Source organism: Hoplias malabaricus, chromosome 18, assembly GCF_029633855.1.
Source record: "Hoplias malabaricus isolate fHopMal1 chromosome 18, fHopMal1.hap1, whole genome shotgun sequence".
Classification (NCBI taxonomy): Eukaryota; Metazoa; Chordata; class Actinopteri; order Characiformes; family Erythrinidae; genus Hoplias; species Hoplias malabaricus.
Genome location: NC_089817.1, coordinates 31,149,259 through 31,172,860, shown reverse-complemented (window position 1 = coordinate 31,172,860; position 23,602 = coordinate 31,149,259). Strand labels below are relative to the sequence as shown.

General features: G+C 36.3%; 5 protein-coding genes across 5 annotated transcripts; 1 reads left to right on the top strand and 4 right to left on the bottom strand.

Annotated features, from left to right (window-relative positions):
* Window positions 1-619: 619 nt before the first annotated feature.
* On the bottom strand, window positions 620-1,639 carry LOC136674283 (trace amine-associated receptor 6-like). Its single transcript, XM_066650204.1, has one exon. It carries the CDS (start codon window positions 1,637-1,639, stop codon window positions 620-622), a length of 1,020 nt encoding a protein of 339 aa, XP_066506301.1.
* A 1,674-nt stretch (window positions 1,640-3,313) lies between these two features.
* On the top strand, window positions 3,314-10,440 carry LOC136674280 (sterile alpha motif domain-containing protein 3-like). The gene is made up of 10 exons (XM_066650202.1): window positions 3,314-3,340; window positions 4,006-4,096; window positions 7,024-7,153; window positions 7,314-7,496; window positions 7,621-7,708; window positions 7,805-7,972; window positions 8,070-8,285; window positions 8,371-8,536; window positions 9,032-9,111; window positions 9,197-10,440. Exons 2-10 carry the CDS (start codon window positions 4,009-4,011, stop codon window positions 9,491-9,493), a joined length of 1,416 nt encoding a protein of 471 aa, XP_066506299.1. The 5' UTR covers window positions 3,314-3,340; window positions 4,006-4,008; the 3' UTR covers window positions 9,494-10,440.
* Window positions 10,441-11,413: 973 nt separating this feature from the next.
* LOC136674286 (trace amine-associated receptor 13c-like) lies at window positions 11,414-12,424 on the bottom strand. Its single transcript, XM_066650208.1, has one exon. The coding sequence runs from the start codon at window positions 12,422-12,424 to the stop codon at window positions 11,414-11,416; it is 1,011 nt and encodes a 336-aa protein (XP_066506305.1).
* A 2,280-nt stretch (window positions 12,425-14,704) lies between these two features.
* Window positions 14,705-18,810, bottom strand: LOC136674436 (trace amine-associated receptor 13c-like). The gene is made up of 4 exons (XM_066650443.1): window positions 18,450-18,810; window positions 17,705-17,708; window positions 15,280-15,353; window positions 14,705-15,063 (listed from the first exon to the last, which is right to left on the bottom strand). Exons 1-4 carry the CDS (start codon window positions 18,808-18,810, stop codon window positions 14,705-14,707), a joined length of 798 nt encoding a protein of 265 aa, XP_066506540.1.
* A 3,224-nt stretch (window positions 18,811-22,034) lies between these two features.
* On the bottom strand, window positions 22,035-23,051 carry LOC136674435 (trace amine-associated receptor 13c-like). The gene has a single exon (XM_066650442.1). The coding sequence runs from the start codon at window positions 23,049-23,051 to the stop codon at window positions 22,035-22,037; it is 1,017 nt and encodes a 338-aa protein (XP_066506539.1).
* Between the last annotated feature and the right edge of the window lie 551 nt (window positions 23,052-23,602).

The window sequence follows — 23,602 nt, the reverse complement described above, 5'->3', positions numbered from 1 at the left end:
ACAGAACATATTCTCATTTTAGTAAGTCACAACAGTGAAGAAATGATAATGCTATAGACATGAATGTCAGATTACTTGTTTAATTACATAGTTATTATGACCATATTAATATAATTGTTGATGGAAAATTATAAATGGGAATTGCAGAAGAGAATAAGAAGAGAGCTCAGGTGTGATTTAACTGTATCATATAGCATTGATACCCACAAATCCACATCCAGCAAGAAAATAAAATAACAAAGTATTAAATTCAAGCTAAATACGAGGATGTTTTGATATGTCTGGCACATTGTGTTTCTGCAACTGTAGGTGTCCAGCCGAGCTGTGACATTTTTAAACATTTTGAAATACTTCCTTTTTTATACAGGGGAAAATATATGAATAATCCATTAAAAGTAATGGTCACCTAATGCTACAAAAAATAAATAAATAAAATAAAGAATCATGCACTAATTTTGGAATATTAGACAGACCAATAATATGGGTGTAATTCCTCACTGCTTTCATGTTGAACTTGGAAATGACCTCATTGATATATTTCTACAGTGCTGTATAATGTTTGATAATTTACAGCAAACAAGAAAATATTTTTTCAGTGGCATTTTTTATTCAATTTAAGTTAGAAATCCTCTGGAAACAGATTAAACCTTGAAGAAGAAGACTGAAATATTCGACAGCTTAAAATATACTTAGTTGACTCCCTGAACCATGAATAGAAAATAGCATAAATAAGGGGGTTCACAGATGAGTTAATATACATGAGCCAGCCAAACACAGTCCACACCACTGAGGAAGATATCATGATTTCAGATGATAGAGGACTTAAATAAAAAGGTATCCAACAAGCCAGATAAACAAAAATGATAATGCTCAGTTTTTTAGCTGCTTTTGTTTGAGATGAGCCCAAAACTTTGGCTCCTTTTTTGTTTGAGGCACCATTTTTCACAGCTTTGACAGCTTTGGCTTGACGTCTCGCCACCTTAAAAATCAAACCGTACAAGACCAGTATAACAGAGCAAGGGGTTAGAAGTGAAATAACTAGGTCAGTTAGAACCAATGAATGCTTTACAACCAGAAAACACTCTCCATAACATTTGGTGGTGGTGTATGGAGGAAGGAGGTCATTAACATTGATAAAAATAATAGTATACAAAAGACCAAAAGACCAGCCCAGGGCTACATATGCTGACATTTTATAAATAGTGACTCTACTGGGATAAAGCAGGGGGTCACAGACAGCAATATACCGATCTACTGCAATTAAAACCAGGCTAAAGACAGATGCCAGCATCGAGAGTGGACTGACCACTGAAAACATGGAGCACACCAAATTCCCAAGATACCAACAGGAGTCTATTAGTTGCATTATATTCACAGGCATAACAATCAATCCCACGAGAAGATCAGCCGCAGCCAGGGAGAGAATTATCAGGTTGGTTGGAGTGTGGAGCTGCTTGAAGTGAGAAATGGAGATGATCACCAGCAGGTTCAAAAACACAGTGCACACCGATATACATGAGAGAACAATGAACAGAAAAATATAAGCAGGGCCTGTTCTGACCTCCTTTACACAAGATGCATTGTTGTCAGGAAAGCAGTACTGAACTGTGATGTTACACTCAATGTCTCTGTCATCCATGTCAGTTTGTTGAAGATTTACCAGCTGTGAAGTTCAGCAGTGCTGAACTGGGAGATCTACATTTCTGTGATGTTATTTTATACCCAAGTCTGTATCCTCCCACTGAAAAATGATTGGCTGGTTTATCCCTTACATCTATCACTCATTTAATACTCAACACGTGAATTATCCTTAATTACAAATGTTGCCAAATGAAAATGTGTGGTGGGAGATATTTTAAAATGCTCTAAATGTAGTCTATATCTAAGGTTTTCTGCTATTGGTTAAGAGCAAATTGTGTAAAGCTAACAAACTCTAAGATTGTCTGCTTTAATAAATAACCTAACAAGCTTCAACATCCTACAGTGTTGCTTTATAAAACATCTATACTTCACCCTATATGACTTTGAACAAAATGCTACACTCTTAAAAAAAAGGGTTCTTCATGGGTTCTTTGCTACAGGCAATGGTTCTATATAGAACCATGAATACTCAAAGAACTCTCTGAATACCTAAATGGTTCTTTGCAGCTCAGGAAAGGGTTCTTTGTTTGTGTTATTGTGTAATTATGCTACAGTATGCTGGCATTGGGGGTCAAGTATATGTTTTTATGTGTTGTCCTGAATTTATTTTACTTCTTTATGCATGTTGTCCAAAATGTATTGGTTCTTACTGCTATGGGCTCATTAAAGCTGCAATAATAATAATAACAATAATAAGTCATTATTATTTATGCAGCTGTAATGAGTCTGTAACAAAACGAACCAATACATTCTAGACAATATATAAATTATTGTTGTTGTTGTTTTTATTCATTATTAATATTTTTATTATTATTATTATGCTTATTATTGTTGTCTTTTTTTATTTACATTTTGGAACAATTTCTACAGTTAATTTTGGCAGCTGATTTTGATTTAGCTTAAGGCTTTTGACTAAAATGTGAATTAATCAATTAACATTAATAACAAATAGCCTAATTTTAGCGATGTAATTTTAAAGTTTTACTATATTTTAGCTATATTTTAATAATAACCTTAATAAACAAAAGCTTAAAATGATATTACATTTAAAAACGTTAACATCTAAAAATAAGGAAATATGGAAAAAATTGCCATTTTTCTTCAAATACATTTTTCATTTATTTAACATTTACAATTAAAGTTTAAAGTGCTCTGCATATAGAGACTGAGTCGACTCTAAGAGATGGAACTCTATGAATCGTTGGCCTAGAATTTATACGAGCGACTCTCAGAAGTTGGAAGAATCGATTCTTTGGGAGTCAACTCCTCTTCAAATGTTTTATTTCCTTGCGATTTTCTGTTTTCAAAATCAGAAATAATGGGTCATTTATCATTCAATTTTTGGTTAGTGTTTATTCGTTGAGGAAAATGGCAAAACATGGTTGCCTGGTTTTCGTTGTGAAAAAAAAATTAAAATTGCTTTTCTAGTTATCTTGATTAAATACTTCGCAAGCTTCACAAAATAGTTCTTTATTTTCCATCTGTGCCAGCTGCAGCTTTGTGAGACTGAACAGTAAGTTATAACACTGAACGTCTTAGACATGCTGGTCTAGACATGAGTCTCTCTCTCGGTGCGAAGTTCAGTTCGCTGCGGGACCAGTTTGGCGTTGTCTCTGGGCGCGGGAATGCGCATGTTCAGCGCGGCTGCCGGTGAACATACGCCGCAGCTCGAGCGCGCTACCCTTCACACTTTTCTGAGGTAAGTCCACAGTCTGTAAACACAAAGTAATTTATCGCCAGGCTTAGAACCCGCGGCTACATTTAGCTGGAAAACTTTCGTGTTAGACTGACTAGGTGCGATGCCAGACAATGTAATAATAGCTAACGATTTATTTAATTTTTAGTTCGACATTAGAAGACTGTTAGCTTAATGCTAACTCGCTAGCGGTCGTTATTTTAGCCGTTGTTAATATTCAGATGTAGTTTAGCTAGCTAGATTTTTGCAGTTGGAGTTGTTTGTAAACTTTGACAAGAATAATAGTAATAATGTAGCTAGCGACAACTATCTGAATGAATATTTCATATGGAGCTGCCGAAATGTCATTTAACACTGAATATTTTATTTGCTAGAAAGAATGGTTTAAAAGGAATGCTTACTTAGGCAAGTTTGTATTTTCCTTGGTGAGGATGTTGTGTTTACAATGTGCAACTGTGATAAAAAAAAAAACTAAAAGTATGATTTTACTTGCTATAATATCAAGTGCATCAAGCCACATTAACTTTCACTGGAAAGGTTTTTTATAGCATGTTATAGCTAGTGTTCTACCTCTGAACATGACCAAAAATCAAGATTTGAGTGATTTTGATGAAAGACAAATTGGAAATTACAGTAATGTTATGCCTGTGTGTTTTCTTTGTTTATAGACAATGAGTGACTATACATCTTGGACACCTGCGGAAGTATGCCAGTGGCTAGAGAGAAACAGTTTGGGTGAATTCTCTGATGTTTTCATGGGTGAGATCCACCAAACAAGATCCTAAAGGACTGTCCTGCTCCATGTACTATTGCCCCAACTGCTCTGTTAAGAAACATTCATTATCAAAATATTTGAGGCATTTGCAGTATTTTCATGAAAGTGAACCTAACTTCTCTGTCAAATGTGGACTTGACAATGGTTGTCCTAATGTTTACAAGAAAATAAGTTCTTTTAAGGTTCATATTTTCCGTAAACATAACTCAATCAAAGAGAACTTGGACAAAGAGTGCAAGCTGCCGTATGTTAATGAAGACGAAGGTGGTGACGAAGACAGTGATTATGATGAAATTGTCCATACAGAATTGCTCTCTGAAAAGTTAAGCCATTTTACAGAAAATGTTCAGAAACACTTTGGCCTGTTTTGTTTAAAGCTACAGGAAAAACACATTGTTTCTAAGACTGTTACTCATAGTATTTCACAGGAGGTAAAAAGTTTAATTGAGCTGTTCAATGAACAGTATCGAGCTCTGCTAAAGACTTGCCTTCAAGATGCACATACAGAGCTTGATAGCCTTTCAGATCTTAAAGCACTAATTGAAGACAATCTATTTGGAAAGTGCTTTGAGCATGTAACTTCAGACTATCAGTTTGAACGGTACTGCATAAAAGAATTTGGATTGGTTCAACCTGTTGAGTATATACTTGGAACTGACCAGAGAGGGAAAAAAGACACTTTTCAGTACATACCTATTTTGGAAGTTCTTTGTCATATTTTAAAGAGGAAGGAAGTGTTCTTGTTTGTACAAAAGGAGAGAGTTTCTGATGGCGATACATTAACAGATTTCACTGATGGGTCTTTTTCTAAGAAGAAGCATGTGCTTCTTTGTTGCAGAAAGTCAGACAAATTGTTAAAATTGCAGTTGTACACAGATGAGTTTGAAATTTTGAATAGCCTTGGCTCCAAAAAATTGATTCACAAGATAGCCTGTTTCTATTTTGTTGTTGGAAATCTACCACTAAAGTACCGTTCACAACTTCAGAACATACATGTTTCTGTTTTAGTTCGAAACAAGTTATTACAAAAGTATGGTTATGAGCCTATTCTTCAGCCGCTCATCCGTGATCTCATAGAGCTACAAAACAAAGGAATATCAGTCAGTGTTGAGGGCCAAACTCATGTCCTGAAAGGAGCACTTTTTTCAATTTCAGCTGACAACCTATCTGCCCATTCCCTAGCTGGTTTCAGTGCATGTTTTAGTCATGGCTTCATTTGTCGATTCTGTATGTGCCATCATGACAACATGTGTGATTCAACTGATGAGTCATCCTGCTCCCTTCGGACCCCTGATGACCACAGAGGCCATTTAGGAGTACAAAATTCAAAATCTCTCTATGGTGTTGCTGAGCATTGTCCATTTGAAAAAATTCCTCATTTTGAGGTGACCGAATCTTTTCCACCAGATCTTATGCATGATGTATTAGAGGGTGTAATTCCACATGTTACAAGGTTAGTCTTAAAGAATCTGAACAGTGATAAACTTATCACAATTCAGCAGTTGAATGAACGACTCCAGGAGTTCCCTTTTGGACAAAATGATGTTACACACAGGCCGGTGTTGTTGAGACAGACAATCCTGCAGGGAAGTGGAATTCAAGGAAAAGCTGTTGAAAAATTTGTATTGTTTCGTCTTCTACCCTTCCTAATTGGAGACTTTGTTCCTAAACGGAATTCATACTGGGATCTCTATCTGTTGTTGCGATCAGTGTGTGACATCCTTCTTGCACCTGTCATTAAAACAAGTTGGCTAAGTCCTCTGACAGCTTTAATAACAGAATTTCTGACAAGTTTTCAAAGATTGTTTCCAGATGATTTCATACCAAAGATCCATTACTTGGTTCACTACCCACGCTTGATAGAGAATTTTGGACCTCTAAGGGCACACTGGTGTCTTAGGTATGAGTCAAAGCACCTCTATTTCAAACGACTTTCATCTGTGGTTAGCAACTACCAGAATATTGCAAAAACTCTTGCAAAGCGCTACCAAATGAGACAGTGTTGGGAGTCCCAATGTAGTACCAGTTGGAATTCAGAAGCAGTCCCTCACAGTGTAACAGAAATACCTTTGCGAGTGCTCCCTTCTCAACTGAGGGAAATTTTTGTAAGTGATACTGCAAGTTTCGCAGACTCTGTTTGGAAAACAAAACACTTGGAACATGACAGAGTCCAGTACAAAGTTGGAGATTACTACATTCTTGATCTTTTACATGCTGAGGAGATTCCAGTTTTTTTTAAACTGATTCACATAATTAAGTTCCATGGTGAGTGGAAACTGTGTGGGAGGATTTACCAAAGTTCCCACTATTCAGAACATTTACATGCCTATGGTGTGAAGTCTACTACCCATTGGATGGTTCTGTACCCTGGTGAAGAAGTAGACTATCATCCGCTTGACTGCTACACAGATGGGAAAGGCGAACTTTACATCACCCTGCTTCATCGTCCTGTGAGAGAAAACTTAATCCTAATTACAAAATGATGCACTGAAATTTACAATGTCAAAGTGAATAGCGTTATTTATTCTTGCATACATGGCCAAGTTAACTAGCCAGAACATGTGGAGATGTAGGACTAGCATAGTTAATTAGTAATTCACTTTTACCAGAATATATGCCAAATCACTGTTGAATTTGTTTTTAAAAATTTACATGATTAAATGTTTAAGTACAGAATATTATGATTTTTATGTATTTTTACATATGTCAAACTTTGTTGTATTTGAGTATGCCTCAAATTGCGTAGTTAATAACAAAATGAAAGATTTTTACACACTATTAACAAATTAACAGTCTTTTACTTAGGTGACATTATTTGTATTCTGTGTTACACTTTTCCACAGTAAACTGTGAAATCCATGTTTTTTTGTTTTTTTTTTTCTTGAAAAAATGTGTTCTTATTTTCCCTTAGAGCATGAGATCGATGGAGCAACTTTAGGGGTTTTCACAGAGCGAATGGCAGAGAGACTGATACCCATAATAAAGAAGCAGGTCATGTTTATTTCTCTTCTGGATAAATTGAAAGCAGGTGAATCCCACAAGTAAGTACTTATGAAAAGTACATCTCAGATGTACTGTACATTGTAAAGTGGCAACATACATTTGTCCATTCTAAATATAATTCAGTTCTCATTGTTTGCTTACAAGTCGGCAACCTCAGAAAAACAGAATAATTATCATTTTGTCTCATTTGCATCATAGATCTTTGATTGAGTATACACACGGATGTGGCTCAAAAACACAGGGTTCATCTCATTTTGCCTTCCCCCCATTGTTGTTGGCTGCGCTGGAACGGAGAGACCCTGAACTCAAAAGCTCAAAGAAGTCAAAAATAAGGACTCTTCTATTGCAGGCTCTATTTGACCAGCTGTCTAGTAAAACACTGTAAGTGTATTCTGGTACTTGTCTTTATCCATACAAAAGGAGTATTTGTTAGTATTTTCATTCATGTCAGATCAAACATTAAAAATGCTGTAATATTTTAATTATTCGCTTAATCTTATCCAAGGTACCCTTCACACAACCAGTATGTTCAGTTGTTGTCTTCACTCATAACCATATACCCATGCCTGAGAGAGAACTTTGGATCAGGTTTTGTAAGTAGTTAATATTTTCAAAATGTATTTACTCACTTATGTTTTCAGTGTAAATTGATTTATGAGAGCCATGTGTTTGCCATGTTTTTCTGTTAGGATGCTCTGCACGAGTCCTTAAAGAACAAGTTCAAAAAGGAGAGACGCCCGCTGATCAGCGATGATGAAGTTCTCAGGATGAGAACAAAGTTTGCAATTCCAGGTTCTGGCAGAAAGCGTACATCTGAGGTTGTCCAATTACAATTTAAAGCAGGGAGAAGACTTGCTGTACGTACAAAAGAACGTTCACTTTGTACATGGCTATATTCACATGTCACTTATTGTCTCTTGTGTAAGTTCAAGTTGGTTGTGTGAATTCATATAGGTTAATGGTGCTGTTGCAACTGAAGTGTGTATGGAGGAGAGAAACATAACCGAAATTGTCAAGACAATGGCTGAGGAGGTAAAGAAGGTCCGACCAGATATGCTGTTTCTACAAGAGCAGATGACAAAGACAAGAGGATACAGAAGAACATATATCTCCTCCCATTCTACAAGAGAGATTTTAATGGAATTCCCTTGCCTTAAGTTGCCTGAAATTGTATGTTTTATGTATTTGTTAGTCTTGCAATTAACACGTTTTTTTACATGGTAACATTAATAACTTGGATATTGAACACCAACAGCTGCTTTTGGAAATGAAAGATCTCCAACACATTGACATAGACAAGCAAGTCACTACAGTGCTGAGCAAAATGGCCCCCATGATTTTACTGCGAGCATCTCGCACTGCAGTGATTAAGAGATGTCTGGAGACCATTGAGGACTGCCAAGAAGGTCCTGTAAAAAAAGGTGAGAACATCCGAACTTCCTTGTTTTAAATAGTACAACCGTTCATTCGTTCATTCATTCATTCATTCATTCATTCATTGTCTCTAACCGCTTATCCAGTTCAGGCCTACTCTGAATCATTGGGCGCAAGGCTAGTGCCATGATGGTGGCAAAAACATTATACCATTACCTGCAATATTTATGTGATTTTGCCAAATATTCCCATTGATTAACCAGTAGATCATGACAACTATTGAAATGACATATTATGCCATCAAACATGTAGTAAGTCATGTAGCTACAGTGGGATCTGCAAACGTTAGGTTTTTTTTATGCTCACTTGAAAAAGATGCATGGGAAAACTGAAGCTAAAAGACCAATGAGGAATTTAAAGTCTATTTGGAGAAATTTTGCCCTTCCCTTCCAAAACTTTGTGCAATGAGTTCAAGCTTTTGTGTCTTGAAAATGACTTGGGAGTGGCACTCCTTGATTTAAAATATTTTTAATTGATTATAGGTCTGCAGTTAGAGGCAGCCATCCTGTGCCTTCCGTCTCTGTTCAGTGAGGATTCCTCACTTCTCTTCACAGCTGAGGAAGTAAGCTTCTTTTAAAAAGTCAAATGTAACATTTGGATATGTTTGTTTATTTAATGTGACCAGGTCATTTTCTGTTTCTGTCTAGTCAGACACATTAGATATCGTCACACCACAGATTATTTTAAGTGGCTGTAAGGAGGGAGTTCCCTTGCAGTACAGTTTGGTGAAAGTCACCATGGACAAGGAGATCATGGTGGACGACTGCACAGATGTCTCGCTTGCCCTTGGTGTACTCTTCAGCACTTACTTTGTGTTTGGGGTGGAGTACCCTAAAGGACTTAAAAAAACTCTTACATTCCTTGAAGCATTTGTATTTAAAATGAAGGAGGAAAGATTCCTTCCAATTACGCTGAAGCGAGTATTCAATTCTCTCTGTGAGTAGACTTTACATTTGTTTTTCAGATATTTACTTGAGCTTCTCACAGTTGAACATGTTTATTGAATGTGAAATAAGATTCAATATTTTGCAAACTTTAGTATATCATCCAGTGTAGTTCAGGTTTTTTCTGCATTTCTGTGTCATATGTAATGTAAGTCCTGCAGTTTTTCCCCCCACAGATATTATTAGGATTGTTTGGACAAATCACAAGTTTCAGTGTTTAGTAAGTTTGGGTGCTTTAATTGTAAATTTAAAATTTTAAGTCATTCTTGTAAGTATTTGAATTTAAAATATATAAAGAATGTATATATTCCTGTTATACTTCAACGGTCTTCAATGTACTCACTGACCACTTCATTAGGTACTTCTACATTATATCACGTTGTAGTTATACAGTTACAGACAATGGTCCATCTGTTTCTCTGCATACTTTATCTCCCATTCACCTTGTTTGTCCATGGTCAGGACTCACATATTACCCCCACAGGGTAGGCATGATTTGGGTGGTGGATCATTCTCAGCGCTGCAGTGACAATGATGTGGTGGTGGTGTGTTAGTGTGTGTTGCACTGGTACAAGGATGCTTTTGGTTGGTGGACCATTCGCAGTCCAGCAGTGACACTGAGGGCTTTGAAATCTCCAGCAGCACCGCTGTGTCTTGTGACATAATCACCATGTCACTGCAGTGCTGAGTTTGAAATTTTTCAGAGAAAAAGACGGACTACAGTCTGTGATTATAGAACTACAAAGTGCTCCTCTATAGTAAATAGAGCTGATAAAATGGAAAATGAGTCTCGATACATGCTAGATGTACATAATGATATGGCCGGTGTGAATGTGTGTGTATACATGTTGGAGGAGTCTTTGCTTCAACATGACAATACATTTTAGTATTGTGAATTGACAAATGCCATTTTGATGTATTGAATGAAATTAAATTGTTTATTATGAATTAACTCAATAAATAAATATATTTACTAGTATATGGTCTCCTGTTATTTCATGAAGTGATCTATGCAGTAAAATATTAAGTTTGTACATTTTAAAGAATTTGCAATTAAATTAAAAAAGTCATGGAAACATGGTTCTTTATAGTATCATTAACGGTTCTATATAGAACCCTTGAAAAGAACCCTTTCATAGGGTTCTATATAGAACCCTTTTCATAGGGTTCTATATAGAACCCTATGAAAAGGGTTCTATATAGCACCAAAAAGGGTTCCACTATTATTACAAGCCAAAGAACCCTTTTTTGGTACTATACAGAACCCTTTTTGCTAAGAGTGTAGTTAAACTGATGTGGATCTAGAAACTAATCTTTAAATTCAGCTTTATGAGCATACATGGAGTGCACAATCATCAGTGTTGAAGATAACAAAAATACAAATAAATACATTCTTTTGTAGTCTGTTTTTTTACCCTCAGCATGTACCACATGGAGGTCATTAGAGTGGCCATAAGCCAGGTCACTGGAGCACTGCTGTAGAGCTTGTCCTAAAGTCCTCATCACATTTATACAGAGTACAGTATGGGTCTAAGCATTTCTGTCCCTACACATATGCTGAAGTGTTGAAAATGCTATGGATTGTAGGGCATATAGAAAGCATCTAAAGAGTAAAATAAGTGTAAAAGTGATCAAATGTTAAAATGAAATAGAGACCTCATACAAATGCAGTCTCACTAATATAATTATCCTAAGTCATGGCAAAAAAGACTAATTACCATGATATGTAAATCTAAAAGATGCCAGTTTGATTGTTAAGCATTTGTTGTAAAAGTTGTATATAGTAATTTATGAAAACTGTAAATGATGATTGCACAAAAGAAGAAATCAGAAGGGAATTTAACAGTGCCTCGCAGCTATACCAACAAATTCACTCCTACAAACAAGCAACAGTTCCTTTTTTCTTGTATTAGTCTGAACTTAGAAACGTTCTTGAAACAGATTAAATCTTGAAGATGAGGATTCAAATATTCTACAGTTTAAAATACACTTAACTGATTCCCTGAACCATGAATAGAAAATGGCATAAATCAGGGGGTTTACAGAAGAGTTCATGTACATTAGCCACATAATGATATTCCACACTAAATACATAGATGCAACATTTTCATCCATTAGACTACTTAAATAAAATGGTATCCAGCAAGTGAGGTAAACAAAAATCACAATTCCCAGTGTTTTTGCTGCTTTGGTTTCAGAAGACTTTGAAAGCTTTTCTCGTTTTTTTGAGCCACCAATATTCACAGCTCTGACAGCTTTAGCTTGATGTCTTGCAATTTTAAAAATAATGGAATATAATATTAGCATAATAGAGCAGGGGGGTACAAAAAAAAGGACCAGGTCAGCAATGACCCAGGAGTATTTAATGAAAAGGACACACTCCCCATAACATCGTATGTGAGATTGATGGAAATGATCATTAAAGTACAAGTACATGAAGACGTACAATAAACTGAAAGACCAGCCGACAGTTATGAGCACAGACATTTTACAAACTGAGATTCTGGTGGAATAAAGTAGAGGATCACTGACAGCAATGTACCGATCTACTGCAATGAAAATGAGGCTACAGAGAGATGCTGACAGTGCGAGAAAATTAATAACTGGATAAATGTAACAGCCCAATTTTCCAAGGTACCAGCAAGAGTCAATCAGTTGCATTATATTCACAGGCATAACAATCAATCCCACAAGAAGATCAGCCACAGCCAGAGAGAGGATGAGCAGGTTGGTTGGAGTGTGGAGCTGCTTGAAGTGAGAGATGGAGATGATCACCAGCAGGTTCAGAACCACAGTGCACACAGATATAAATGAGAGAACAATGTACAGAAATATATAAGCAGGACCTGTTCGGACCTCCTTTCTGCAAGATGAGTTGTTGTCAGGAAAGCAGTACTGGACTATGTTTTCCTGATGCTCTGTGATATTCATTATGTAAATATGTTATTATAAATCGATGCATTCCCTTTGCCTATTTATAGGTAGAAATGAACCCTCCCATTGTTACTTGTAGTTATTACAGCATTAATACTCTGGAAGTGTCATTCCCAAAAGTAATGACAGAGTATCTGACAACAGCTTAATTAATGTTAGCTCTTATCTTTGTCTTTTATCAACGTATCTGCAGGCACTTTAAAGGACAAAGCCAAATAGAAGCCCATCTGACCAAACGGCACTTTGAGGATTGTATACACCATTCACAGTGATTGGATAAAAACATTGAGATGTCCTGAGCCTCCAAACATATGTGTTCCTTCATAGTTTTAATGTCTTCCATGTTAAACTTCCTCTTTTGTTAGGGTCTTGACTTTTAGGTTTTAAATGCATATGGAGCTATATTAGGGTCAAAAGTTTTGTTCATTTGAAAACAAAAATCTGAAACTGAAAGTTCAAATCTTGAGATTGAACTTTCAAAAATACAACAGTGCAATCAAAATTTTAAAAAGTGTAGTTTGAATTTTTTCAATTTAAATAGAATTTTGATTCAATTATTTTATTTTTTGGAAGAAATAACTTATTTTCAATTTTCACTTTACTATAGATTTTGATATTTGAATTCTTATATTTTTCAATTGCAGATTTTATGTTTACAGATTTAAATCTTATTTTTTTTTAGTTTTTAAATCTTTTTTTTCGGTCACAGATCTTATCTGAAGCTTTGTTCTGACGGAGCGGACGCCATCGCCAGCAAAGTGCTGGGAAACTAAAGTGTGACTGTGGAATTACGCACTCTGACAGAGTTTATAGCTCTTTTACTGCGATAGGTGCCAAATGTTGTCTAAAAGAGCTCACTATAAAGGACTTTGTCACTGAAGTCAATGTTTTACACTGAATTTACACTGAAAATTATTATTATTTTTTTTACTAAAGTATAAAATGCTATTTTTAAAATTATGGCTTTTCTGTTGTTAGGGTCAATTTTGAACCAGGTATAATTTTAAATCAGAAAACAAACACAAGTGCCAAATCTGGAAACATAAACACACTATACACCAACAGCTAGCTCTTCCTACAACCACTCAAGCTTCAGTTAGGAGCTTCTATCTTTGCCTTGTTTCACAAAACAAGGAAAGACAGACATGTCTAGACAATGTAAACAAGAGGTAAGAAACAAATGGGTTGATAATTAATGGTTTTTAGGGTATCTTATGGTTGATTTAAGACATGGGTCAAAACCGACCCATTAACATAAGATACGGTAATGGAAAGCTAACATAGGAGGAAGGTTAATTTACAATAATGATTAAAAAAATATAGTAAATAAATAAATACATACATACATACATACAAAGAAAAATCATTTAATGAGATGTCCAAACTTTTGACTGGTGCTATACATTCACAATCACTATGTGAACATGCATCCACTGGTTTTGCAGTTTGGCTTAATACACTCAATGTGTGTTAAGTGCTGGAACATGCATTAATTAAAGAATGCTGCAGACATTTGTGTGGGTGGCTTATTTATTTAACCATTATTTATTTAAATATTCATTCATTCATTTTCACTTGCTGAGAAAAAGCCATGCTGCCTCTGATCTTTTGGATTAGGGTTAAGCTTAAAGTTAGGACTCTGCTTATGGTTATTGATAGAGTCAGGCTTAAATTTGGAGGTTGGTTTAATCTTTGGGTGTTTTCTCACCTATAGTTTGTTTGTTCTGGTTAAATTCAATTCACGAGATTGTATACTTGGATGGTTTTTCCCTAATTTTAGTTTGTTTTCACACAGTGATAAATCAAAGCACACCAAAATGCTTCACTATAAACCATGTGAAGATGTTTTCTTCACTTATTGGTCAGACCTGTATGGGGAAGGAGCAAGAAAGTTCATACAGGAAGAAGCTCTTTTGTTGTGCAGTTGTGCATGTTTCTGTGCTATTTAACATGGGGCAATGGCAGCAATTGTACTGGGAGGACACATCATAATTCAGATTTAATAAGTCATGACACAAGAGAGCTGACAATACAGAAACATGTTAAATGCCAGTTTGATTGTTTAATAAAACAGTTAGTATAATAAATGTTATATTGTTTTCATACCTGAAATCTAAACAATAATGAGTGCATTGTGTGTTGATTTCACTGTACCTAGCTGTTATAGCCACAGACTCATGATCTACTAAACAAGCAACATGTCTTTTTTTTTGTAAGTGGCATTGTTCAGAAAGTTTTCTATAACTGTAAATTGTCAGTAGGTTTCTCAGTCTGACACTAGAGACGTTCAGAAAATAGATTAATCATTGAAGATGAAGATTCAAATATTCTACAGCTTACAATATACTTTGTTGTTTCTCTGAACCAAGGATAGAAAATGGCATAAATCAGTGGGTTCACAGAGGAGTTCATGTACATCAGCCAGGCAAACACAGTATACATTAAGGACACAGAGGTAACATTTTCATCTGCCATAGAACTTAAATAAATTGGTATCCAGCTAGCAAGGTAAACAAAAATCACAATTCCCAGAGTTTTTGCTGCTTTGGTTTCAGAAGAACTTGAGACTTTGTCTCCTTGATTCTGTGAGAGACCATTAGTCACAGCTCTGACAGCTTTGGCTTGACGTCTTGCAACTTTAAAAATGATGAAATATAACACTAATATAATAGAGCAAGGGATTATGAAAAAAATAACAAGGTCAATGGTTACCCAGAAATGTCTTACATACAAGACACACTCCCCATAGCATCTTATCTGAAATTGAAAGAAATGGCCATTGAAATACAGGTAGATGATATTATAAAATAAACAGAAAGACCAGCTCAGAGTTATGAGCACAGACATTTTACACACTGTGATTCTGGTGGAATAAAGTAGAGGATCACTGACCGCAATGTAGCGATCCACTGCAATGATAATAAGACTACAGAGAGATGCAGTAATTGACAGGAAATTAATTATTGGAGAAATATAACACCAAATTTTTCCAAGGTACCAGCAAGAGTCAGCAAGTTCCATTATTTTCACAGGCATTACAAACAGTCCCACAAGAAAATCTGCCACAGCCAGAGAGAGGATGATCAGGTTGGTTGGAGTGTGGAGCTGCTTGAAGTGAGAGATGGAGATGATCACCAGCAGGTTCAGAAACACAGTGCTCACAGATATACATGAGAGAATAATGAACAATAACGTATACGCTGGGCCTCCTTGGACCTCCTTTATGCAAGATGAGTTGTTGTCAGGAAAGCAGTACTGAACTGTGATGTTTTGTTGATGCTCCGTTATGTTCATCCTAGACATTTTTTTTATAATTAACACAGTGATACAATTCCACTCAATTTTTATAGATTAATCTGAACCCTCCCATTGACAGGATTGGCTGTTGCGTCAGCAATCCCCATTGCTCAAGTAATATTCCAATTTTATTCTGAAACTGTCATTCCCACAACACATAATAAAGCACATATTTTACAACGTACTCAAATGGTACTTACAGTGTATCTTCCAACATTTTAGTGTCTACTTTCCTGGTACATACTGTGTAATTTCCAGCATTTTAAATATAGTTTCCCACATTTGAGTCATAAATTCTCACATTTTACAGTGTTTTTTTCAAGGTACATACAGTGTAACTTAATTAAATTTCACATACTTATTTTTAATCTCACAATAAAATGACATGTAGGGATAAACATATCTTTTTTCATTAATTACAAAGAGGGCTGCACCCTGGTGCACCAGGTAGTGTCACAGTCACACAGCTCCAGGATCCTGGGGTTGGGGGTTTGAGTCTCGCTCCGGGTGACTGTGAGGAGTTTGGTGTGTTCTCCCCATGTCTGCATGGAGTTCCTCCAGGTGCTCCAGTTTCCTCCCACAGAATGTTTAAGTGTGTGTCGTCCCCTCCAGGCTTTGTTCTTGCCTTGCACCCAGTGATTCTGGGTAGACTCCGGACCCACCATGACCCTGAACTGGATAAGCGGTTACAGACAATGAAGGAATGAATTACACTGAAATGACAAGTGATGTTCTGCTGTTCTTACAGCAGATTAAGGAAGATTTCCGATGTAAGTTTGGCAGTGAAATGTGACTATACTGTACTTTTAATTAATTATATTTTGAAGGATTAACATTTACCCATGTAAACAACTGAGAAGTGTTAAAAGAAAGTGTGTAATATATTTGAAATAAATAATATATTATTAAAAATTTCTGTAGTTTGAAACCTACACCTCAACACTAAGGTTGCTGTGGCCCTTTATAATTCAGTCAGCAACGAGTTACCTCTAGCAACATTTAACAGTATCCTACATCTACCTACTAGGTTTGCTGTGACGTTTATGATCAGCAACCAGCTATTGTTAACAACTATGGTTACTCATTGAACCCTGCTCATGAGTACCCAAGCTACACCACACATCATTAGTTCTTCACAGGGGTCATCAGGTAGGCACTTCCCCTCATCAGTGTTTCACTGAATTAAGTCCACAACACCTCCAGAAGACTCAACAGTGTATTTTGGCATCCCCGACCCACTTTCCTGGTGACTAAGACTGTACCTAGCCCCAATGGCACCGTTAATGCATGCTCAGTGCCACCAGTTCCATGTGAACTGTATGTGCTACATCACCAACAACCACAATGTGGTCGGGGCTCAATGGAATTTGATGTATGAGTATCATCAGTACATTTATACATTTATATATACACATATATCCACACAGTTATTACAATAACTCTATAATGGTTTATAAGAGAATCACACAAAAAATAATAATAAAATAAAAAAATTTAAAAAAAACAACTGAAAGCCTTGATTATGAAAGAATTAATCATTTTAAAGAAACTTGTGAGTACACAAAAATACAATAATTTTTAAGAGCACACACAAGAATAAAGTTTTCTTTGTATGAGGTTGTGTTGTCCTTCAAGGAATCCTGTTCTAACGCTATAACGCTAAAAAACACTCATGTTTACATTTCTCTGTATATGTGAAGTATTACAGTTGCGATATAGACACTCAAGATATGAAATTAAAGCTTTAAGTCTCTGCTTTTTATTGATTCTGCCATTATATATATACTGACACCAGTGGCAGATGCTGGTCTTTCAAGGAGGGGAAGCTCAATTTTGGCCTACATCATAAAATGTGTCGGTTTATTTATACGTAAATTCTACCCTCCGTTCCTTTTCAAGAAAATGATCTGTGACCCTGTCGTACCAACAAGGCGTCTTTTCCAGGGACTTGACTAGTGTCCTCTCAATAGCCAGCAGAGCTAGGCTGCTTAAACGGCCTTGGCCCATGTGAAGTGTGTCCGCCTGTGAGTGCTTTGTGACGGTGGAGGGGCTCAGCAGCACCCGCTGGTCAGAAACTGCGATAGAAGTCAGAAAGAGTGATAGAAGTCAGTCTCCAAACACAAGCAGCTACAAAAAAAACCCACCAGAAATAGAAGCTCGATTTGTCGCTAGTCGTTTTTAACAAAGAAAAGAGGTTTAAGAAAGTCTGGTTCAACTCAGAACAGAATGAAAATGTAATGCTCCCACGGATCTTTACACCAAAGGATCGCTGATTCGCTCATTTCGCTGTCAATCAAAAAGGGATTCAGCCTCAGACAGATCATCCAATCATCATGCAGAAGCTGAGCGTCTGGGCCAGCCGAGGCCAGCCCACTGCCCCATAGACCCCAGAGACGCTGAGCGTCCGATGGGCGGGACAAAGCCCAGCATTTATCCAATGACTCGTCTCGTTTTGCTGCTTCACTATTGAACTCTGTGGACGCTGAGCTACGGGAATGATTGAGAGGAAAGCTGCGTCTTTACCAGTGATAAGAAGCTGATTCTGAACAAAAGTTGAGCGCGTTGTAGTGCATATTTATTCAATGACATGTACACACAACAATATATATTTGATCACTTATTTTTTGACATTTTAGGAGAAGCTGAGCCTCCCTTGCAGTCTTAGAGCAATAGCCTCTGACACTGACAGCAATGTACCGATCTACTGCAATGAAAATGAGGCTACAGAGAGATGCTGACAGTGCGAGGAAATTAATAACTGGATAAATGTAACAGCCCAATTTTCCAAGGTACCAGCAAGAGTCAATCAGTTGCATTATATTCACAGGCATAACAATCAATCCCACAAGAAGATCAGCCACAGCCAGAGAGAGGATGAGCAGGTTGGTTGGAGTGTGGAGCTGCTTGAAGTGAGAGATGGAGATGATCACCAGCAGGTTCAGAACCACAGTGCACACAGATATAAATGAGAGAACAATGTACAGAAATATATAAGCAGGACCTGTTCGGACCTCCTTTCTGCAAGATGAGTTGTTGTCAGGAAAGCAGTACTGGACTATGTTTTCCTGATGCTCTGTGATATTCATTATGTAAATATGTTATTATAAATCGATGCATTCCCTTTGCCTATTTATAGGTAGAAATGAACCCTCCCATTGTTACTTGTAGTTATTACAGCATTGTTACTCTGGAAGTGTCATTCCCAAAAGTAATGACAGAGTATCTGACACCAGCTTAATTAATGTTAGCTCTTATCCTTGTCTTTCATCAACGTATCTGCAGGCACTTTAAAGGAAAAAGCCAAATAGAAGCCCATCTGACCAAACGGCACTTTGAGGATTGTATACACCATTCACAGTGATTGGATAAAAACATTGAGATGTCCTGAGCCTCCAAACATATGTGTTCCTTCATAGTTTTAATGTCTTCCATGTTAAACTTCCTCTTGTGTTAGGGTCTTAACTTTTTAGGTTTTAAATGCATATGGAGCTATATTAGGGTCAAAAGTTTTGTTCATTTGAAAAAAAAATCTAAAACTGAAAGTTCAAATCTTGAGATTGAACTTTCAAAAATACAACAGTGCAATCAAAATTTTAAAAAGTGTAGTTTGATTTTTTTCAATTTAAATAGAATTTTGATTCAATTATTTTATTTTTTGGAAGAAATAATTCATTTTCAATTTTCACTTTACTATAGATTTTGATATTTGAATTCTTATATTTTTCAATTGCGAATTTTATGTTTTCAGATTCAAATCTTAAATTTTTTTAGTTTCAAATCTTTTTTTCGGTCACAGATCTTATTTTCACATTCAGATCCTTTTTTTTTAGTTTCGGATCTTTGTTTTTCGGTTTCAGACTTGTGACCCTTTTCTCGCGTGGGAGGCGGGACATCTGCGGAGAGGGTCGTGGTCTAACGCATAGCAATGAAGGCGGAGGAGCTTCCTCTGTGTTGACAATGAGAACTGTCTTTGAACACTCACGTTATATGCAATATTCAGTGTAAAACATTGACTTCAGTGACAAAGTCCTTTATAGTGAGCTCTTTTAGACAACATTTGGCACCTATAACAGTAAAAGAGCTATAAACTCTGTCAGAGTGCGTAATTCCACAGCCACACTTTAGTTTCCCAGCACTTTGCTGGTGATGGCGTCCGCTCCGTCAGGACAAAGCTGCAGTGAGCTGGTCAAGAATCTTGATTCTGATGTTCCATTCCACCGTAAATCGTGCTTTGGTTCTGTTGCTGTGCCAGCTTTATCCTGATGGAGCGGACGCCATCGGCAGCAAAGTGCTGGGAAACTAAAGTGTGGCTGTGGAATTACGCACTCTGACAGAGTTTATAGCTCTTTTACTGTTATAGGTGCCAAATGTTGTCTAAAAGAGCTCACTGTAAAGGACTTTGTCACTGAAGTCAATGTTTTACACTGAATATTGCATATAACGTGAGTGTTCAACGACAGTTCTCATTGTCAACACAGAGGAAGCTCCTCCACCTTCATTGCAATGCTGTCAGTCGTTAGACCACGCCCCTCGCCACTGATGTCCCACCTCCCACGCGAGAAAAGGGTCAGAAGTCTGAAGCCGAAAAACAAAGAACCGAAACTGGAAAAAAAAGGATCTGAATGTGAAAATAAGATCTGTGACCGAAAAAAAAGATTTGAAACTAAAAAAAATAAGATTTGAATCTGAAAACAAATTCTGCAATTGAAAAATATAAAAATTCAAATATCAAAATATATAGTAAAGTGAAAATTGAAAATAAATTATTTATTCAAAAATTAAAATAATTGAATCAAATTTTATTTAAATTGAAAAAAATTAAACTACACTTTAAAATTTTGAATGCACTGTTGTATTTATTGTTTTTTACTAAAGTATAAAATGCTATTTTTAAAATTATGGCTTTTCTGTTGTTAGGGTCAATTTTGAACCAGGTATAATTTTAAATCAGAAAACAAACACAAGTGCCAAATCTGAAAACATAAACACACTATACACCAACAGCTAGCTCTTCCTACAACCACTCAAGCTTCAGTTAGGAGCTTCTATCTTTGCCTTGTTTCACAAAACAAGGAAAGACAGAGATGTCCAGACATGTATGGCCAAATGTGTTTTGTAGAGTATACAGTATCTCCAGTATACAGTATGCAACAATGAAAAATGAAAACCAATCCTTTCATGGATAAGGAAGCCTAACAATGTAAACAAGAGGTAAGAAACAAATGGGTTGATAATTAATGGTTTTTAGGGTATCTTATGGCTGATTTAAGACATGGGTCAAAACCGACCCATTAACATAAGATACGGTAATGGAAAGCTAACATAGGAGGAAGGTTAATTTACAATAATGATTAAAAATATAGTAAATAAATAAATACATACATACAAAGAAAAGTCATTTAATGAGATGTCCAAACTTTTGACTGGTACTGTACATTCACAATCACTATGTGAACATGCATCCACTGGTTTTGCTTTTTGGCTTAATACACTCAATGTGTGTTAAGTGCTGGAACATGCATTAATTAAAGAATGCTGTAGACCTTTGTGTGGGTGGCTTATTTATTTATCCATTATTTATTTAAACATTCATTCATTCATTTTCACTTGCTGAGAAAAAGCCATGCTGCCTCTGATCTTTTGGATTAGGGTTAAGCTTAAAGTTAGGACTATGCTTATGGTTATTGATAGAGTCAGGCTTAAATTTGGAGGTTGGTTTAATCTTCGGGTGTTATCACACCTATAGTTTGTTTGTTCTGGTTAAATTCAATTCACGAGATTGTATACTTGGATGGTTTTTCCCTAATTTTAGTTTGTTTTCACACAGTGATAAATCAAAGCACACCAAAATGCTTCACTATAAACCATGTGAGGATGTTTTCTTTACTTATTGGTCAGACCTGTATGGGGAAGGAGCAAGAAAGTTCATACAGGAAGAAGCTCTTTTGTTGTGCAGTTGTGCATGTTTCTGTGCTATTTAACATGGGGCAATGGCAGCAATTGTACTGGGAGGACACATCATAATTCAGATTTAATAAGTCATGACACAACAGAGATGACAATACAGAAACATATTAAATCCCAGTTTGATTGTTTAATAAAACAGTTAGTATAATAAATGTTATATTGTTTTCATACCTGAAATCTAAACAATAATGAGTGCATTGTGTGTTGATTTCACTGTACCTAGCTGTTATATCCACAGACTCATGATCTACTAAACAAGCAACATGTCTTTTTTTTTTGTAAGTGGCATTGTTCAGAAAGTTTTCTATAACTGTAAATTGTCAGTAAGTTTCTCAGTCTGACACTAGAGACGTTCAGAAAATAGATTAATCATTGAAGATGAAGATTCAAATATTCTGCAGCTTACAATATACTTTGTTGTTTCTCTGAACCAAGGATAGAAAATGGCATAAATCAGTGGGTTCATAGAGGAGTTCATGTACATCAGCCAGGCAAACACAGTATACATTAAGGACACAGAGGTAACATTTTCATCTGCCATAGAACTTAAATAAATTGGTATCCAGCTAGCAAGGTAAACAAAAATCACAATTCCCAGAGTTTTTGCTGCTTTGGTTTCAGAAGAACTTGAGACTTTGTCTCCTTGATTCTGTGAGAGACCATTAGTCACAGCTCTGACAGCTTTGGCTTGACGTCTTGCAACTTTAAAAATGATGAAATATAACACTAATATAATAGAGCAAGGGATTATGAAAAAAATAACAAGGTCAATGGTTACCCAGAAATGTCTTACATACAAGACACACTCCCCATAGCATCTTATCTGAAATTGAAAGAAATAGCCATTGAAATACAGGTAGATGATATTATAAAATAAACTGAAAGACCAGCTCAGAGTTATGAGCACAGACATTTTACACACTGTGATTCTGGTGGAATAAAGTAGAGGATCACTGACCGCAATGTAGCGATCCACTGCAATGATAATAAGACTACAGAGAGATGCAGTAATTGACAGGAAATTAATTATTGGAGAAATATAACACCAAAATTCTCCAAGGTACCAGCAAGAGTCAGCAAGTTCCATTATTTTCACAGGCATTACAAACAGTCCCACGAGAAAATCTGCCACAGCCAGAGAGAGAATGAGCAGGTTGGTTGGAGTGTGGAGCTGCTTGAAGTGAGAGATGGAGATGATCACCAGCAGGTTCAGAAACACAGTGCACACAGAAATACATGAGAGAATAATGAACAATAACATATAAGCTGGGCCTCCTTGGACCTCCTTTATGCAAGATGAGTTATTGTCAGGAAAGCAGTACTGAACTGTGATGTTTTGTTGATGCTCCGTTATGTTCATCCTAGACATTTTTTTTTTATTATTACCATACTGATACAATTCCACTCAATTTTTATAGATTAATCTGAACCCTCCCAAAGGATTGGCTGTTGCGTCAGCAATCCCCATTGCTCAAGTAATACTCCAGTGTTATTCTGAAACTGTCCTTCCCACAACACATAATACAGCACATATTTTACAATGTACTCAAATGGTACTTACAGTGTATCTTCCTACATTTTAGGGTCTACTTTCCTGGTATATACTGTGTAATTTCCAGCATTTAAAATACAGTTTCCCACATTTGAGTCATAAATTCTCACATTTTACAGTTTTTTTTTTCAAGGTACATACAGTGTAACTGAATTAAATTTCACATATTTATTTTTAATCTCACAATAACATGACATGTAGGGATAAACATATTTTTTTCATTAATTACACAGAGGGCTGCACCCTGGTGCAGCAGGTAGTGTCACAGTCACACAACTCCAGGATCCTGGGGTTGGGGGTTTGAGTCTCGCTCCGGGTGACTGTGAGGAGTTTGGTGTGTTCTCCCCATGTCTGCATGG

Bases quoted from the DNA above. Each gene is read 5' to 3' on its own strand.
- LOC136674283 (XM_066650204.1), bottom strand. From the start codon at position 1,639: ATGGATGACAGAGACATTGAGTGTAACATCACAGTTCAGTACTGCTTT.
- LOC136674280 (XM_066650202.1), top strand. From the start codon at position 4,009: ATGAGTGACTATACATCTTGGACACCTGCGGAAGTATGCCAGTGGCTA. The intron at 7,154-7,313 runs GTAAGTACTTAT...TTTGCATCATAG, and splicing joins AAAGCAGGTGAATCCCACAA to ATCTTTGATTGAGTATACAC. The intron at 7,709-7,804 runs GTAAGTAGTTAA...TTTTTCTGTTAG, and splicing joins AGAACTTTGGATCAGGTTTT to GATGCTCTGCACGAGTCCTT.
- LOC136674286 (XM_066650208.1), bottom strand. From the start codon at position 12,424: ATGAATATCACAGAGCATCAGGAAAACATAGTCCAGTACTGCTTTCCT.
- LOC136674436 (XM_066650443.1), bottom strand. From the start codon at position 18,810: ATGAATATCACAGAGCATCAGGAAAACATAGTCCAGTACTGCTTTCCT. The intron at 15,064-15,279 runs GTAAAATGTCTG...TCATTTTTAAAG, and splicing joins TTCCACCAGAATCACAGTGT to TTGCAAGACGTCAAGCCAAA.
- LOC136674435 (XM_066650442.1), bottom strand. From the start codon at position 23,051: ATGAACATAACGGAGCATCAACAAAACATCACAGTTCAGTACTGCTTT.